This window comes from Sus scrofa, chromosome 3 (assembly GCF_000003025.6).
Source record: "Sus scrofa isolate TJ Tabasco breed Duroc chromosome 3, Sscrofa11.1, whole genome shotgun sequence".
NCBI classification, from domain to species: domain Eukaryota; kingdom Metazoa; phylum Chordata; class Mammalia; order Artiodactyla; family Suidae; genus Sus; species Sus scrofa.
The window spans coordinates 113,148,914-113,166,270 of NC_010445.4; the positions used below are offsets into that span (position 1 = coordinate 113,148,914).

At 39.0% G+C, this 17,357-nt stretch overlaps 1 protein-coding gene across 4 annotated transcripts in view; it reads left to right on the top strand.

Moving 5' to 3' along the window:
- Positions 1-17,357, top strand: part of ASXL2 (additional sex combs like 2, transcriptional regulator) — a 140,022-nt gene that overhangs the window by 104,126 nt on the left and 18,539 nt on the right. For all 4 annotated transcript variants that reach the window (XM_021087739.1, XM_003125333.6, XM_021087740.1 and 1 more), the window contains 3 exons: positions 9,550-9,713; positions 13,653-13,749; positions 16,857-16,962. In XM_021087739.1, the coding sequence (XP_020943398.1) occupies positions 9,550-9,713; positions 13,653-13,749; positions 16,857-16,962 (367 nt within the window). The remainder of the gene's footprint in view (positions 1-9,549; positions 9,714-13,652; positions 13,750-16,856; positions 16,963-17,357) is intronic.

Genomic DNA, 17,357 nt, shown 5'->3' on the forward strand with positions numbered 1-17,357 from the left:
AGCCAGCTAAGGCTGTAGAACACCGCAACAGTTTCAGAATTGGAGATGCTGATCTCGGGGAGACAGCTGTGAGTTTTGTCTTGAAGTGAGATCTTAATTCCCTGCTCAGGAATTAAACCTGGGCAGACTAGATGAAAACCAGGAATCCTAGCCACTAGACCAGCTGGAGGCTAAAAGCAGAATTGCCCTGATTCTTGCCTTTGTTGAAAATAAGAATGTTTCAAGGAGGCAAAGACTATAAAAACAAAGTTTGTTAGAGACACAGTGCAACATTTGGGAGAGCACACAGGGCAGTTACCTGTTCAGATAGAAGGAGGACAGTAATACGCACTCAGAAGGGGAGTGCAGGTGTGGGAGTCCCCTTGAATGAGGAGCGTGCCAGAGAAGTGATTTGACACTTATATAGGTTCCTGGTCTTTGTTCTCCTTTGGCAATTATTTGTTTTATTTCTCACACCTGACCAGACTCAGGGCCCTCCCTGATATGCCTGTGCATCTTTTGGCCAAGAGGGATTCCAGGGCAGAGGGTTATGGGATGGCTAACTGGATTTATCATGGCCTGGCCTACCCTCCCTTTTTGAATCTTCAGAGCCTTTCTGTACATGTATAGTTGGGGAGGTCTCCTTAACCCCAGGAGAGATTGATGTGGCCATGTTATCTTTTTACTGCAGCAGAGCTGAACTCCTGCCATTAACTTTCTCCCTGAGATGTCAAAGAGAACCAAGGCCCAGCTCTTCTCGGCCCAGAGGCCCGTATACCTCCTACTTCAATATCATGTATCATAGTAGAGAAAGATGAAGCATAGGGTTGAAAAGAAGAACCTTCTTTGAAAGTTAATTAGAAGCAGCTTGTTGCCTCACCCTAGACAAGAGGTTTATTTCGAGGTGAGATTAAACCATATGGACTTCACATTCAGAGAGGACACAGATAGCAGAGGACAGATAGTGAGGAAGTGTCCTGGAATCAGGGAAATCAAGTAAAATACAATTACTGAATAGTGATCCTCCTGCTAGAATGTTAGTAGCGAGGCATATTTCTACCTCCACTACTTTGTTCCTCCTCCCCACCTATATTCCAACAAGAGTTTGGGGGATTGATACCTAAAGAAGTTGAATGGCTTCAGAAACAATCTACATGCAGATTTATAGATTGCCAGATAAACAGATGATCTTGATTACACTTCTGTAGAGGTCGTAATCTACAAGATGAACCCCAAATTTTCAGTCAGCCTTTTTAGTGCCTTTCTCTTACTTGTGATCACTAAGAATCACCTTTGAAGAAAACTTGAATCATGAGAGACAGAAGCTGTAATACAGACGCAGGGAAAAAAAAAAAAAATTCAAGAAAGACAAAACTTTAAACAAAAAACTTTTTATTTATTTATTTATTTATTTATTTATTGTCTTTTGTCCTTTTAGGGCTGCCCCCTGCGGCATATGGAGGTTCCCATGCTAGGGGTCTAATTGGAACTGTAGCCGCCAGCCTACGTCAGAGCCACAGTGATGCCAGGTCCGAACTGCGTCTTCGACCTACACCACAGCTCACAGCAACACCAGATCCTTAACCCACTGAGCAAGGGCAGGGATGGAACCCGCAACCTCATGGTTCCTAGTCAGATTCATTTCCACTGCACCACGACAGGAGCCTCCTAACTTTAAAAACTATAAACTTGCAGAAAGAAAGAAAAGACGATATTGCAATAATGAAAGAATAGAATACTGTTTTTAAAATTAAAATAGAATTTCCACTCTAGCTCATTGAGTTAATGATCTGGCTTGTTTCTCTGGAGTCCGGATTCGATCCCCAGCCCAGTGTAGTGGATTAAGGATCTGGTGTTGGTGCAGCTGTGGTGCAGATCAAAGCTCCAGTTTGGATTTAATCCCTGGCTTGGGAATTCCATATGCTGTGGTGGCGGCCAAAATAGAAAAAAATTAAAAATCTGAAAATTGGTATTCCCTGGTAACCTAGTGGGTTAAGGATCCACATTGTCACTGCTGTGGCTGAAGTCATTGCTGTAGCATGGGTTTGATCCCTGACCTGGGAAGTTCTTTGTGACACAGGTGCGGTCAAAAAAAAAAAAAAAAAATCAGAAAATTAAAGCGTTCAAGGCTGTTAAATTATGTGATAGACGAAATAAAAAATTATAATGGAAATCCTTAAAGTTGAAGAAATTTACCAGAACAGCTTCTCCCAGGTCAAAGGAGAGATTCAAAAGAAGAGAGGAGATAAGAAGGTAGAAACACCAATCCAGGCTGTACAGTGTCTTAAATAGTAGGAGTATCAGAAAGAAAGACCAGTAATTGAAAGGGAGGTAAATGATGAGAGAATACACATCATTTCATTTCTGCTGCTTTCAGTTCTGTAGAATTGAAAGCAGTAGATTATACTCAAAGTACATAACTGATATCAAGAAACATGAACATAAAGAAACCTATTCCAAGGCAGATTCTTTTGAAATTTCAAAATATCTAGGATAATGAGAAAATTCTAAAAAAAGCCTCCAAAGAGAAAAGAGTGCTGTACATGTAAAGATTCAAGTACGGCAGACATTACAGCAGCCGTAGAAGGTAAAATGATAGTGCAGCAATGCCAATAAAATTGTAAAGGAGTGTTCTTTTATATTCCTTTATATAATCCATATCCTTCTAAATTATTAAGAGTAAGAATATTTTCAGATAAGTTCTTTGTAAAAATCTGGTTTGAGTCTAGGTTTATAAATTGCTGCATTTTTCTTAGAGACAATATCTGTCATAAGCTGAACATGTCCTCTGATCATTACTTCCACTGCCAAGAGAATAAAAATACTGATTTGTATAAATAAATACTTAAGATAAACTAATATGCCAAACACAGGTTTAGGGCCCAAGAGATATGATGGGGAACAAAACAAAATTTCTTCCTTATGGAACTAATATTCTACTAAATTCAGTTAGTCACAACTTATCTTCATTCAGTTGCAGTTGACATGTGGAGTTACAAAATTAAGAAGTTATTGGCGGAGTTCCCGTCGTGGCGCAGTGGTTAACGAATCCGACTAGGAACCATGAGGTTGCGGGTTCAGTCCCTGCCCTTGCTCGGTGGGTTAACGATCCGGCGTTGCCGTGAGCTATAGTGTAGGTTGCAGACGCGGCTGGGATCTCGCGTTGCTGTGGCTCTGGCATAGGCCAGTGGCTATAGCTCCAATTCAACCCCTAGTCTGGAAACCTCCATATGCCACGGGAGCGGCCCAAAGAAATAGCAAAAAAAGACAAAAAAAAAAAAAAAAAAAAAAGAAGTTATATATGGCCAAGAATTTCTTTCATAACACAGCTAGGAAAAATTAACTATCAAAAAAGAAGGTATAGTATGTTAAAGTTTGACTTAATGGCCGAGAAGTAAATGAAAGTTCATTTTCTTTTGTGCAAAAGACAACCCACAGATTGGGAGAAAATATTTGCAAATAAAACGCCTGACAAGGGATTAATCTCCAAAATATGTAAACACCTCCTGCACCTCAATACCAAAAAACAAACAGCCCCATCCGAAAATGGGCAGACGAGCTAAAGAGACAAAAAACTTACAGATGGCCAAAAAAAACACCTTAAAACATGTTCAACATCACTCATTATTAGAGAAGTGCAAACCAAAACCACTATGCGGTACCACCTTATACCAGCCAGAATGGCCAACATCAAAAAGTGTGCGAACAATAAATTCTGGAGAAAGTATGGAGAAAAAGGGAGCCCTGTTACACTGTTGGTGGGAATGTAAATTGGAACCACTTTGGAAAACAGTATGGAGATTCCTCAAAAAACTAAAAATGGAATTACCATTTGATCCAGTAATCCCACTCCTGGGCATCTATCCAGAAAAAACCATGACTTGAAAAGATACATGTATTCAGTGGTCTTTGCAGCACTATGTGCAGTAGCCAAGCCATGGAAGCAACTTAAATGCCCCATCAGCAAAGGAGTGGATAAAGAAAATGTGGTACATGTACACAATGGAGTATTGCTCAGCCATAAAAAGGAATGAAATAATGGCATTTGCAGTAGCATGGATGGACCTAGAAGTTATTCTAAGTGAAATTAGTCAGACAGACACCAGCATCATATGCTATCACTTATGTGTGGAATCTAAAAAAAGGATACAGTGAACTTCTTAACAGAACAGATACTGACTCTCAGACTTTGAAAAACTTATGATTTCCAAAGGAGATAGGTTGGGGTGGGGGAGGAATGGGCTGGGGGTTAGGCATGAAAATGCTGTAAAATTGGGTTGTAGTGATTGTTGTACAACTATAAATATAATAAAATTCATTCCATTTTTTAAAAAAGAAAAATAATATAGGCATTTAAAAAAATATGCTCAAATAAGTATTTTCATAACATATGGAAGAAGTTGCACATTTATAATAAAAGATAAAACTAAATTAGATAATTCACAAGATTTTTTGTTACCTTCGGTTTAATTATTTTAACTTGAATAAAATTAATAGTGTATCATATATTTTTACATCCCAGATTCAGTCAGAAGAATACATATAGCTCAGATTTCAAGTAAAATATAAAATAGGATAACCTAAACTAAAAGAAAAAAATAGAAAAGGTAAGATCCCAGACTAGGGGACAGTCAGAGCAATAGCTGCCAGCCTCCACCACAGCCATAGCAATGACAGGTCCAGGCTATGTCTGACCTACACCACAGCTCACGGCCAGGGATTGAACCCTCATCCTCATGGATACTAATCAGTCAGTTTCCAGTGAGCCACAGCAGGAACTCCATGATGGGGCTTTTTTAAAAGAAAGAGGTGGATTTGTTGGTGTAGTTTGGAAAGATGCTCGAGATATTCAGTGAAGGAAAAAACAAAATATGATAATGTATATTGTGATTTCATTTTTTCAAATTAAAATCTTATTTTGGGCAGGAAGCCAAGATTTGAATGTAGAAACCTTTACTTTTCATGTTATATATTGGCACTATTTCATTTTTTTGGACAGCATTTACCTATATGTCTTATGTACTGTTTTTATTATCATTTGGTTTGAATTTTTTTTTTCCAGGGCCAAAACCTGTGGCATATGAAGTTCCCAGGCTAGGGGTTGAATTGGAGCTGCAGCTGCTGCCCTACACCACAGCCACAACTACATGGGATCCAAGCTACGTCTGACCTACACCACAGTTCACAGCAACTCCTGAGCGAGGCCAGGGATTGATTGAACCTGCATCCTTATGGATCCCAGTCTGGTTTATTACCACTGAGCATGATGGGAACTCCTGAAATTTTTTATTTTTATTGTGATTTCTCCTTTGTCCTAGAAGGTTTTTTTGAAGCTTTTTTTTTTTTTTTTTTTAATTTTGAGTATGTAGGGGTTTCATATTTTTGTTATGAATTTTTAATACCATGTTATCAGAGGCATGCTATGTGATATGTGTGCCTGCTATGTATTATAATGATAATATGATACCTGTACCTATATATAATAATGATGATACCTGTGTCATCAGGTATAGAATATATATTATATTACATATAATGATGTCCGTTGTTGCAGACAGTGAAGCCCCAATATTGGGGTTCAAATTCCTGCACTGTAACTTAATAGTAAAAAATAATGCCCGGCAATTAGGAAGCCCTATATAAATGTACTTAATTGCTGCTGTTATTGGTTATTGGTATAATTACTACTAACATTTCAAATTTACTGAGACCTGCTTTTTTGAAATAATGATAATGAATTGTAAGTGTACTGTCTACTCAACACAGAATTTGGTGTTGATTGGATCGACTTGTTGATCTGAAAAATAGTTCCGCCTTTTCCCCCTCTGCTTTTTTTGGCTGCTTTTGGTATGCTTGATTTATTGAGCTCTCCTGTCCTCATGGTGGCTTTGTCCACTTCTCTGATTGTTCAGTTAGTTTATTTCACATATTTTGAAGCTACCTTATTATATTAGATGTTTTTTCATGTTTAAAATCTTCCTGGTGGGTTGAACTCCCCCCCCACCCCCCGCTGTACAACATGGGGATCAAGTTATTCTTACATGTATACATTTTTTTCCCCCACTGAACTCTATTTTTTTATCCAATCAATTGCAAATTAAGTTTTTTATACTTCAGGTATCTTTCATTTGATATTAATAGAGGTATATCAGATTTTCTTTGGGTAGTTTTTGCCTGGCATATTTTTACTTTGTTCATTTCTGTGTATTTGTACTTTAGGTATATCTTAAACAACATATAGCTAACTGAAATTTCTTTATTTTTTAATCTAATACGTAGATCTCTTCTTTGGTGAATTTTATCCATTTACATTTATTGTGATCTTTAATCTATTTGGACTTGTTTCTATGGTCTTATTTTTTTGTTGATGTTTGTCCTCATTTTATTTATTTATTTTTTTTAATGAATAAACTATTTTTTTGACTTGGCTGAAGTTTTTTTAACTGCTGTCTATTTTCTTTCTTTCTTTGGCCATGCCTGCAGCATGAAGAAGTTCCTGGGCCGGGGGTCAAACCTGTGCTATAGCAGCGACCTGAGCCACAGCAGTGACAACACCAAATCCTTAACCCCTTACGCCACCAGGGAACTCCTGTTGTCCATTTTAATTCCTTCATAATTCTTTTCGCTCCTCTCCTGAGTTGTTTTCTGTTTGTTTGGGTGGGTTTTGGGGGAGGGTTGGTTTTTTGGGGTTTTTTGTGTGTTTTTTTGGTTTTTTTTTTTTGCTTTCTAGGGCCACATTTGCGGCATATGGACGTTCCCAGCCTAGGGGTTGAATCAGAGCTACAGCTGCTGGCCTATGCCATAGCCATAGCAATGCAGGATCCGAGCCATGTCTGCGACTTACGCTATAGCTCATAGCAATGCCGGATCCCCGAACCACTGAGCAAGGCCAGAGATCGAACCCACATCGTCATGGATACTAGTCAGATTCATTTCTGCTGAGCCACAACAGGAACTTCTCTACTGAGTTTTATATACATTCTGTTTTTTGTTCTATTAGTTTTACAGATACAACCTGTTGGCTTGATATATGTATATAGTGGGAAATGATTACCACAGTAAGTTAATATTCACTGCTTCACATTGATAGTTTTATTCTCTTAGCAAAAAAAGTAACCATCTTGATTTTATTCTAGGACAGTGGAAGTGCTTTATAACAACTTAACACTCATCTTTTTTTTTTTTTTTTTTTTTTTTTGTCTTTTTGCCATTTCTTGGGCCACTCCCACGGCATGTGGAGGTTCCCAGGCTAGGAGTTGAATCAGAGCTGTAGCCACTGGCCTACACCAGGGCCACAGCAATGCGGGATCCGAGCCATTTCTGCGACCTACACCTCAGCTCACGGCAACGTCGGATCCTTAACCCGCTGAGCAAGGCCAGGGATCGAACCCACAACCTCATGGTTCCTAGTCGGATTCGTTAACCACTGTGCCACAACGGGAACTCCAACACCCATCTTTTCTGTCTGGACATAAATACTATTATCTGACATTTCTGTTAATAATCTCACAAATTAAGCACTAGAATACTGTTGTTTTATGCAAACATGTCTATCTTGCTCCATTGTATTTCAGCCCTTCCTTCTGCAGTGATTTTCCTTCCTAAGTACTGTCTTTTGAGAACTTTATTTAGAGCATTTGTCTTGGTAGAAAAAGCCTTTAATTTTATTTCTGTAAATGTCTCATTTCATTTTCGTTCTGGAAGGAGAGTTTAATATACCAACATTAGGTACCGTTGGGTATATCAGTGACGGTCGATAGGTATACCATTGACAGTTACGTTCGCTCAACATTTTAGAGTGATCCATTTGTTATGGATTGCTTTATTGTTAAGCTTGCTGTTATTCTGTACTTTTTAAGGAAGTCTTTCCTTCCTTATGGATGTTTCCAAGCTATTTCTTGGTCTTTGATGAGCAGTTTTATTAAGCTGGGCCTAAGCATGGGTTTTGTCTCATCCTGCTTTGAATATGTTATGCTTCTAAATCTTTCAGTTTGTGGTTTCACCAGTTCTCATAAATGTTCTGCTGCACATTATTCAAAACCAGGCAACAGCTTTTTTCCGTTTTCTCAATTTCTTCTTTCTGGGTCTCCAGTCAAGCACATATTAGACCTTCTCATTCTGTCATTCATCTTTGTGCTAAAGCCCTTAAGAGTAATTTCTCTGTCTTTCCTATATTCTGGGTGAATTGTGTGGCTGTAATTCCCTCCTCTTTAGTCCACTCGGTATCTGATTTCAGAAGTTTTTATTTTAAATGCATACATAAATCCTATTTATTTATTTTCCTTTTCCCCATTTTTAAAGTCTTTGTGTTCGTTTCTTTACAATTTGCTCATCTTTACAATTCTGTTCTTCATTTCTTTAATCATTTTACACATAGCTGTATATTTGACAGTTTTAGTGATATCAGTCCTATGTCTAAATCTTTTATTTCTGGTTTGCTGGCTCTGTCATAGTAGCATAACTTTTGGTTTGTCAGGGTAAATGTTTGTTAGATAGTGCTGGATTTTCATCTCCAGAAATCCTATGGGCCTAAGTTAAGGGAAACTCTTTACTATTAAAGAAGATTACTTTTGCTTTTGCCAGGAGGCAGGGGTTACCCAGGATTATGTAGCTGTTTGCAAGTATTCCTAATTGTATAATTTATGGGTCCTCAATTCCTATGCACTTAAAAATTTTACTGTATATTCTCAAGATTTCTTCTGTTACTGATTTCAGCCCCAGCAGCAGTATTAGAAATGGATTTTGCTTTTTCCCTCAATAGTCCTATCACTATATTGCAATGTTTTCCATTTGATATATAAAAAATGTTCAATAGTTTAACTGGCATTTCTTTAATATTAAAACCTTAGCATCTGTTTATAGTTAGTTAGCCATGAATTGCCTGCTAATTCCTTTTTTGCTCATTTTTTCTTGGCGATATTTGTCTTTTTCATATTGATTTATAAATGCACGTTTGATATTAAGAATAGTAACTTTTTGCTGTGGTTTGCAGATATATTTTCAAGTTAGTCTTTCGTTTATATATGTATTTGCCATTTATGTTTTAAAACTTTGTGTACTCAAATCCATCAGTGTTGACTGAAACCTTCTGATTGTGAACAGATTTCCTGTAACTGCTAAGCTATTCAGTCATAACAGTTTTAGCTAATGCAAATTAAAATTGATGAAAATAATTATCATTGGAAAGGGAAGAGGAGCCTCAGAATGATTTGTATATAGATCTGAATTTTTCCGTTTTTTAGTCACTCTGTGTATGTGTTGATTATTATAAACATTTCCATTTGGGAAATGATGAAGTCTCAAACCTAGAATGCATTTTTTTATATGGCAAAAGGTTCACTTTTACAGACTTATTGCATTTTTGCAGAGAAGATAACTTAGATTCTTTTATCCTTCATGAGTGGACAAAACTTGCTTTATTTCTGAGAACCCTAAGTATTACCTTCTTCACAGTGTGCTCTTTTAAAGTACTAAGAACTGCGGTTGTTTTGCACTGCAGAGCAAGGTATTGTTCAGATAGAAACAGGAATGTGAAGGAAGCCCAAGTGATTATTTCCCTTATTTTTATAGGGCAGATGAAGAGGACTAAATGTGCTGAAATTGATGTTGAGACACCTGACTCCATTCTGGTTAATACAAACCTTCGAGCACTAATTAACAAACACACCTTTTCCGTCCTCCCTGGAGATTGCCAGCAGCGACTGCTTTTGCTGCTGCCAGAGGTGGATCGACAGGTATGTTACTTCCTGCACGTAAGTGGCTTTATAACCTATCTGGGGCTTCGTCACCTTTAGAACTCCTTGAGACTTTTAAGTGGCTTTTTGTGTGTATCAAAGGTATTCAATAAGAAATAACACTTTTTTGTAAGCATTCTTAATAGGTTGGCCCTATAAGTCTTTATAAAGGAAAAGATGCCTCTTATCAGAATGTCAGAATTATGGAGTAAAATTTGCCTAGCTATCATATTAGGATCTAGGCATATATAGAATACATTCAGGGACAAAAGTTGTCTTAAGATATTAAACAGGGGTTTCTGAGTTTTTCATGGGATTAAGAATGTTAATTTTCAATCTCAGGTTAAATTTGGAAGAGTTTAAGCACGGACCAGAGAGATCTAGGTCTATCAGAAATAAGGCAAAGGTCTAAGACTTACACTTTTATCAAGGAAAGAGTGGCTGGTGAGTCACTCCTCATTTTGATCTTCTGTTTCCTCCTCTGCAGAAGGATCATTATGGTTTTATAAGGTTTGTTCAATTCTGAGACTTTTTCTTATAATTATGATTATTTCCAGATACCTGCTGTATTGTAAATAATCTATTAGGCACTCCACTTTTTTCTAATCATTATGAAAAAACAAGATGATAAAGTTGTTTTCCCTGGTTTACAGTAAGAGAACAAGATACATTCCATAGTTTATAGTAAGAGATTAATGGAGAGTAAGTAAGCTACACACATCATCATAGCTAATTGACTATGAAGTCAAAACTAAATCTCTCATTCTGAAAATCATCTTTTACTAGACTATATTGATATCAGTGTCATAGTGCTATGAATTAGCACATGCGAAAGGTCAGAGTCCATTTCGGAGGAGTCCAAATAAGTCAGATAAACCACCAGCAGACAAGACAAAGACTGTTCTCCCCACCTTAATACTTCTTAGAGAAATTAGAACTTTTAGGATGCCCAGTTCTTGGCTAGAACAAGTTAGAAGACAAGAGTTTTGGCAGTGTTTGGACAACGTCTCTTCCTGTTAGGGAATGTGCTTGTCTTCTTTTCTTTTCTTTTTTTTGTGGGGGCGGGGGCTGCCCTGTGGCATATGGAGGTCCCAGGCCAGGAATCGTATCCAAGCCACAGTTGTGACCTATATCACAGGCAACACCAGATCCCTAACCCAGTGTGCCAGGTCAGGGATTGAACCTGGGTCCCAGTGCTCCAGAGACACTGGCAGTCTCATTGTGCCACAGCAGGAATGCCTGCACTTCTCAGGTGTTGTTTTTAGGCATGTCTTTTTAGGGCCATACCCGCAGCATATGTAGGTTCCCAGGCTAGGGGTTGAATCAGAGCTGCAACTGCGGGCCTGCACCACAGGATCCAAGCTGCTTCTGCAACCTACACCACAGCTCACGGCAACACTGGATCCTTAACCCCCATGTGAGGCCAGGGATCAAACCTGCGTCCTCATGGATACTAGTCAGATTCGTTTCCGCTGAGCCATGATGGGAACACCCAGTGTGCTGGTCTTTTTTAAACACTCGATTGGACAAGGACTGATATAGGTAATTGAATAAAGCCAATGGGAGAAAACCACATCTTTCTGAACCCTATTTTGGTGCTTCTCCCCACCTTTAAGAGATAAGAACCTCTATAGGACAATAGAGAAGGGGGGGGTCTTCTTCCCTCTCCCAGCAGCCCTGGGAGTTTCCTTTAGTAAAAACTTTGCTTGCTAAGAAAATAAACACTTGAGTTGTTCAGTTGGGAATACACCTAAACACAGGACCTAACGGAAGGGTCTATCTATAGAACTCTAGTGTGAGTTCCTCAGAACTGTCTTTATTTTTTATTTTTTTTATTTTTATTTTTTTCCCACTGTACAGCAAGGGGATCAAGTTATCCTTACATGTATACATTTTTTCCCCCACCCTTTGTTCTGTTGCAATATGAGTATCTAGACATAGTTCTCAGTGCTATTCAGCAGGATCTCCTTGTAAATCTATTCTAAGTTGTGTCTGATAAGCCCAAGTTCCCGATACCTCCCACTCCCTCTCTCAGAACTGTCTTTTTGGATCGTGGCCCTGTCCTCTCTTAGGAGAAAGATTGTCACATGTAATTTTGGAATTTAAAGGTCTCAGTGATTGCAGTCCTATGGGGTTTTCTAAATAGGAGGTTACTTGGGTTTTTCAGTGACTGTGGTGGGAGCACACAATAATCTGAGAAATATTGTCCTTATGAATAAGGAATATGGAGTTTATTAGATTTTGCTTCACTGTCAGATGAAGTTTGGAATTCATCAAAAATTCTGATTATTACTAGCATGAAACATTGGAAACTGTATTTCAGTGTATGGAGTTCCTAATAGTGAACAGTAGAAAAATGTTATTTAGACCAGAGAAAGGAGTAAGGAAGGGGCATGGATTAAAATCCTCCCTTCACATATATTTGAAGGTATTTCTGTGGAAGAGGTAAACTTTTTTGTTTCTCCAGAAAGCAAATTATGTTTTTTAAACAGTTGGAACTGTAAAATTATAGAATGGCTTAACTTGTTTTGAAGTACCTCGCACAACACTGAAATATTCAGTGCGATGCTGGATGACCTGTTCTCATAGTGAAGCCTGTTACTCCTCCACCAAATCTATGGAGTACAAGTCAGCAGTCAGCAAACTAGCTTGCAGGCCAATTTCAGCCCCACTGCCTGTTTCTGTAAAGTTTTTTTGGCATTCAGCCACTCCTTTTAGTTTTTGCACATTATCTATAGCTACTTTGTGCTACAATGGCAGAGTTGAGTTGTTGCAGCAGAGGTCACATGGTCTACTTGCAGTCTATCCCTTAACAGAAGAAGTTAGAGCCAGGGGAAAATAATATTGGCCCAGATAGATTTAGAAAGTAAAGTGGGGGTGTTCTGTTGTGGCGCAGTGGTTCACGAATCCGACTAGGAACCATGAGGTTGCGGGTTCGGTCCCTGCCCTTGCTCAGTGGGTTAACGATCTGGCGTTGCCGTGAGCTGTGGTGTAGGTTGCAGACGCGGCTCGGATCCCGCGTTGCTGTGGCTCTGGTGTAGGCCAGTGGCTCCAGCTCCGATTCGACCCCTAGCCTGGGAACCTCCATATGCCGCAGGAGCGGCCCAAAGAAATAGCAAAAGACAAAAAAAAAAAAAAAAAAAAAGAAAGTAAAGTGAGTCGGGTTCTTTAATCCCTAGGATGTCCAAACAGATACTAGATTTTCTTCAAAAACTTGTGACTTTAAACTTAAATTTAGGTTTTAGGTTTTTGATCCATCTGGGGTTTTTTGGTTTTGGGGGTTTTTTTTGGCTGTGCCTTTGTCATGTGGAAGTTGCCAGGCCAGGGATTGAACCCATGCCACAGCAGTGACCCAGGCTGTTGTGATGACAACACTGCACCACAAGGGACTTCCTGGAGTATTTTTTATATTGCTCTGAAATTGTGGTTCAGCTTCATTTTCTTTTCTTTCTTTCTTTTTTAAAATAATGGTTGTATAATTTTTTATAATTTTTTGTTGGTGGTGGTGGTGGTCTTTTTAGGGCCACACGCACAGTATACGGAAGTTCCCAGAATAGGGGTCACATTGGAGCTGCAGCTGCTGGCCTACATCACACAGCCACAGCAACTCTGGATCCAAGCTGTCTTTATGTGACCTACACCACAGCTTGTGGCAACACTGAATTCTTTAACCCACTGAACAAGGCCTGGGATAGAACCCACCTCCTCATGGATACTACTATTCAGATTCTTAAACCACTGAGCCACAACGGGAACTCCAGAGATTTCACTTGCATTAGAAAATGGAAGTGTCCCTGATAAGCAGCATGGTATGATACAGGCGTGTTTCTATAAAATTTAATATACATACATTCTTTTCTAAAAAGACAAGAACCTTTAATTCCACATGATATGTTTGGCTTTCTTTGTAAGCTTTTTGTGGCTTATTCTTTGACCTAGGTTGGTCCAGATGGTCTGATGAAGTTAAATGGCTCAGCCCTTAACAATGAGTTCTTTACCTCAGCAGCCCAAGGCTGGAAGGAAAGACTTTCAGAAGGTAAGTGTCTGACATTATGTGTCTCCTAGGACATGTATGTACTCGGAGGGCATATTGGCCCCTCTGAACGTCCATGGGTATTTGCCCAGTTTTGGGATATTTCATAGGGTAGGACTAGCTGTTCTGTGGGACACACATTGCTAGACTTTTATCAAGGGCAGCTACCCAGGTTTGGCTCTACAGTCCGGAAACATGTTCCTTCAAGGGTTGAGAGTCACCTGGGAAATTAAAAAAAAAAAAAAAAAAAAACAAACCACATTTTTAGGCCCTATTCCTTAAGGTTCTGATTCATTAATTCTAGCTTAATGCTTAGGAATTGACATTTTAATAAGCAGAGTATAAAATTGGAGTTATTTTATGGTCCTATGAATCATGGCTTGGTAAACAGTGAGAAACCTCTTTCTTACTGCCCAATCTCAATGAAATTAACAGTAAAAAGAATCACTAAGAACTCTTTTTTTTTGTCTTTTTGCCATTTTCTTGGGCTGCTCCCCAGGCATATGGAGGTTCCCAGGCTAGGGGGTGAATCGGAGCTGTAGCCACCGGCCTACGCCAGAGCCACAGCAACGCTGGATCCGAGCCGCGTCTGCAACCTACACCACAGCTCACGGCAACGCCGGATCGTTAACCCACTGAGCAAGGGCAAGGATCGAACGCGCAATCTCATGGTTCCTAGTCGGGTTCATGAACCACTGCGCCACGACGGGAACTCCAAGAACTCTTTTTTATTTTTTTTAATTTGTATTTATTTATTTTTGTCTACCTGCTATTTCTTGGGCCTCTCCCGTGGCATATGGAGGTTCCCAGGCTAGGGGCCCAATCGGAGCTGTAGCCACTGGCCTACGCCAGAGCCGCAGCAACTCGGGAGACGAGCCACATCTGCAACGTACACTACAACTCACGGCAATACCGGATCCTTAACCCGCTGAGCAAGGCTAGGGATCGAATCCGCAACCTCTGGTTCCTAGTCGGATTTGTTAACCACTGAGCCATGACAGGAACTCCAAGAACTCTTTTAAAAAATGCTTTATTGGGAAATGTTTCACACAGTATGAAATGAAGCCATTTGAAGTGTACAGTTCAGTGGCAGTCAGCATTTTAGTAAATACAGGTCATGAGTGAGAATTGCTAACATGGTGACTGGTTTGCTATGTATGCCCTGTTTCTAATTCTAATCTAACAAATTATTGGAGGGTAAATTATAAAGCACTAAAAAGAGATTGATTGCACTTAGCATATAGTATCGGTCACTATTGGCAGTTCTCAACCCTGAGTGCTCATTATAATCACTTATGGTATGTTTTTAAAATACTGACATCTGAGTCCCACTCTCAATGATTTTGTTTTGCCTGAGCTTCAGTGTTTGCTTTAATTTCCCCTAAGTGATTCGAATATTCAGTCATTATTAAAACCACTGGCTAGATATATATATTTTTTTTTTTCTCCAATGGCTCCACCTGTGACATAAAGAAGTTCCTGGGCCATGGATTGAATCTGAGCTGCAGTTGTGACCTACACTGCAGCGATAGCAGTGTTGGATCCTTTAACCCCAGGCCGGGTATCAAACCCATGCCTCTGCAATAACCCAAGCCACTGCAGTCGGATTTTTAACCCACTGTGTCACAGCAGGAACTCCTGTGTTATTTTTATTTCAAACATTTTGTTTGTCATTGTGTCAGTATACATGGAATACAGACTAATACTTGAAAAGTCATATGAAGTTATGCCAAGAAATTACTTATGAAAATAAGAATGAGAAACTTTATTTATAAGGGAGCGCTAGGAATGCTGTTCATTGCTTACCTTTTGTCAGATCACTCACAATTAGAGTTAATTGACCAACTAATTAATAGATTCTTCATGTAGTTGTTGACGTTTTTCTTCCTATTTTTTCTTTTTACGGCAAATTCTATGTAGAAGCGGTCTCTTGCTGATTACTTTCAACCTTTCTCTTAAAGATTTCCTTGAGTAGAGACCCCTTTTTTCTGAAAGAATCGAAGTCACATAAGCTCTTAAAGACATACCGGTTGGAGTTCCCTGGTGGCTTAACGATTAAGGATCCAGCATTGTCACTACTGTGGCACAGGTTCAATCCCTGGCCCAGGAACTTTTGCAGGCAGTGGACATTGCCCCCCACCCCAAAAAAAATATGACTATATATACCTGTTACCAGTACCTTTCTTTAATATATGACTATATATACCTATTACCAGTACCTTTCTTTAAAAGGTCTTAAACTTCAAATCTGACATTCCTGCTTTTTATTCTCTGATGTCCTCAGTATTAGAGAATAAAAGGGAACAGCCTATCTGAGCCACAGGTTTGAAGATGACCTACCAAGCATGTTCATCCGCTGATGGTATAGGGAGGAATGAGAGGTGGTTGGTAGTATAAGAAAGGAAGTGGCATATTCAGAGCAGCGGAGTCTTTGGCTTATTGAGTGTCATATGGCTAGCGCACTAGGACAATTTCAGGAACAATTAGAAAACTGAACACTCCAAAATACCTCCCCACCTTTTTACTGGAACCTCAGATGCCACAGCTGTTCATTATGTAGTTAGAGCTAAAGGCCTTGGAGAAGTTGAACTTGGAGAAACGGAACTTTTAAATACTAAATAAATACAAGTTGCCTTGGAGAAACAGAACTTTTAAATAATAAAATGTCCAGTGGCAGAGTTCTCTTATGGTTCAGTGGGTTAGCATCTGGTATTGTCACTTTAGTGGCTCAGGTCACTGCTGTGGCACGGGTTTGTTCTCTGGCCCTGGAAATTCCACATGCTACAGGCACCGTCAAAAAAAGAAAGAAATCTATAGGGAATATGGTATTTGGAGCAGGAAGCCGGTGCTACAAGGCAAGCCCAGAGGAAAGGTCCCATCAACTTCGACTAAGTATTGAAAACTACATGGAGGGGTATTGTAAGCATTTTTGTTTCACCTGATGACACTTAGGTAGTTCTCTTTTGTGGTGAGGAATGTTCTCTTACTTTCACGTGATAGCATTCTGACTTCCATGAGTCTTTCATGATTTATAAATAGTGAAAAGTTGCAAATAGCATATTTCTATTGAATATCCTTTTTTTTTTTTCATTTTCTTTTGTACATTACAGGAGAATTTACACCTGAGATGCAGGTGAGGATTCGACAAGAGCTTGAGAAGGAGAAAAAAGTAGAACCATGGAAAGAACAATTCTTCGAAAGCTATTATGGTCAAAGGTAATATCAAGACAGATTCTGTAAACCAGATGTTAATTCCTACACATATGTCATGTGGTGCTTCATCTTACTACCTTTCAGAAAATCTAGTCTTCCATTTCCTTCAATTTTTTTTAACCAATTCTTTTTTACTAAGAAAATTATTTCTTCTCCAAATCTTAGTACACAGAATTAGATTATTCGTAATCTTTGACTCATTACCAATGTGGATGGTATAGTTTCTTTCAAAAAAGGATTTTGTTGTCTTGAATTAGAGTCTCTTTCTTTAACTAGATTGGCTTTTCTTCCAGTAACTTTTTTTTTTTTCTTTTGGTCTTTTTGTTTCTTTAGGGCCGTACCCACGGCAAATGAGTTTCCCAGACCTAGGGGTCGAATCAGAGCTACACCACAGCCAC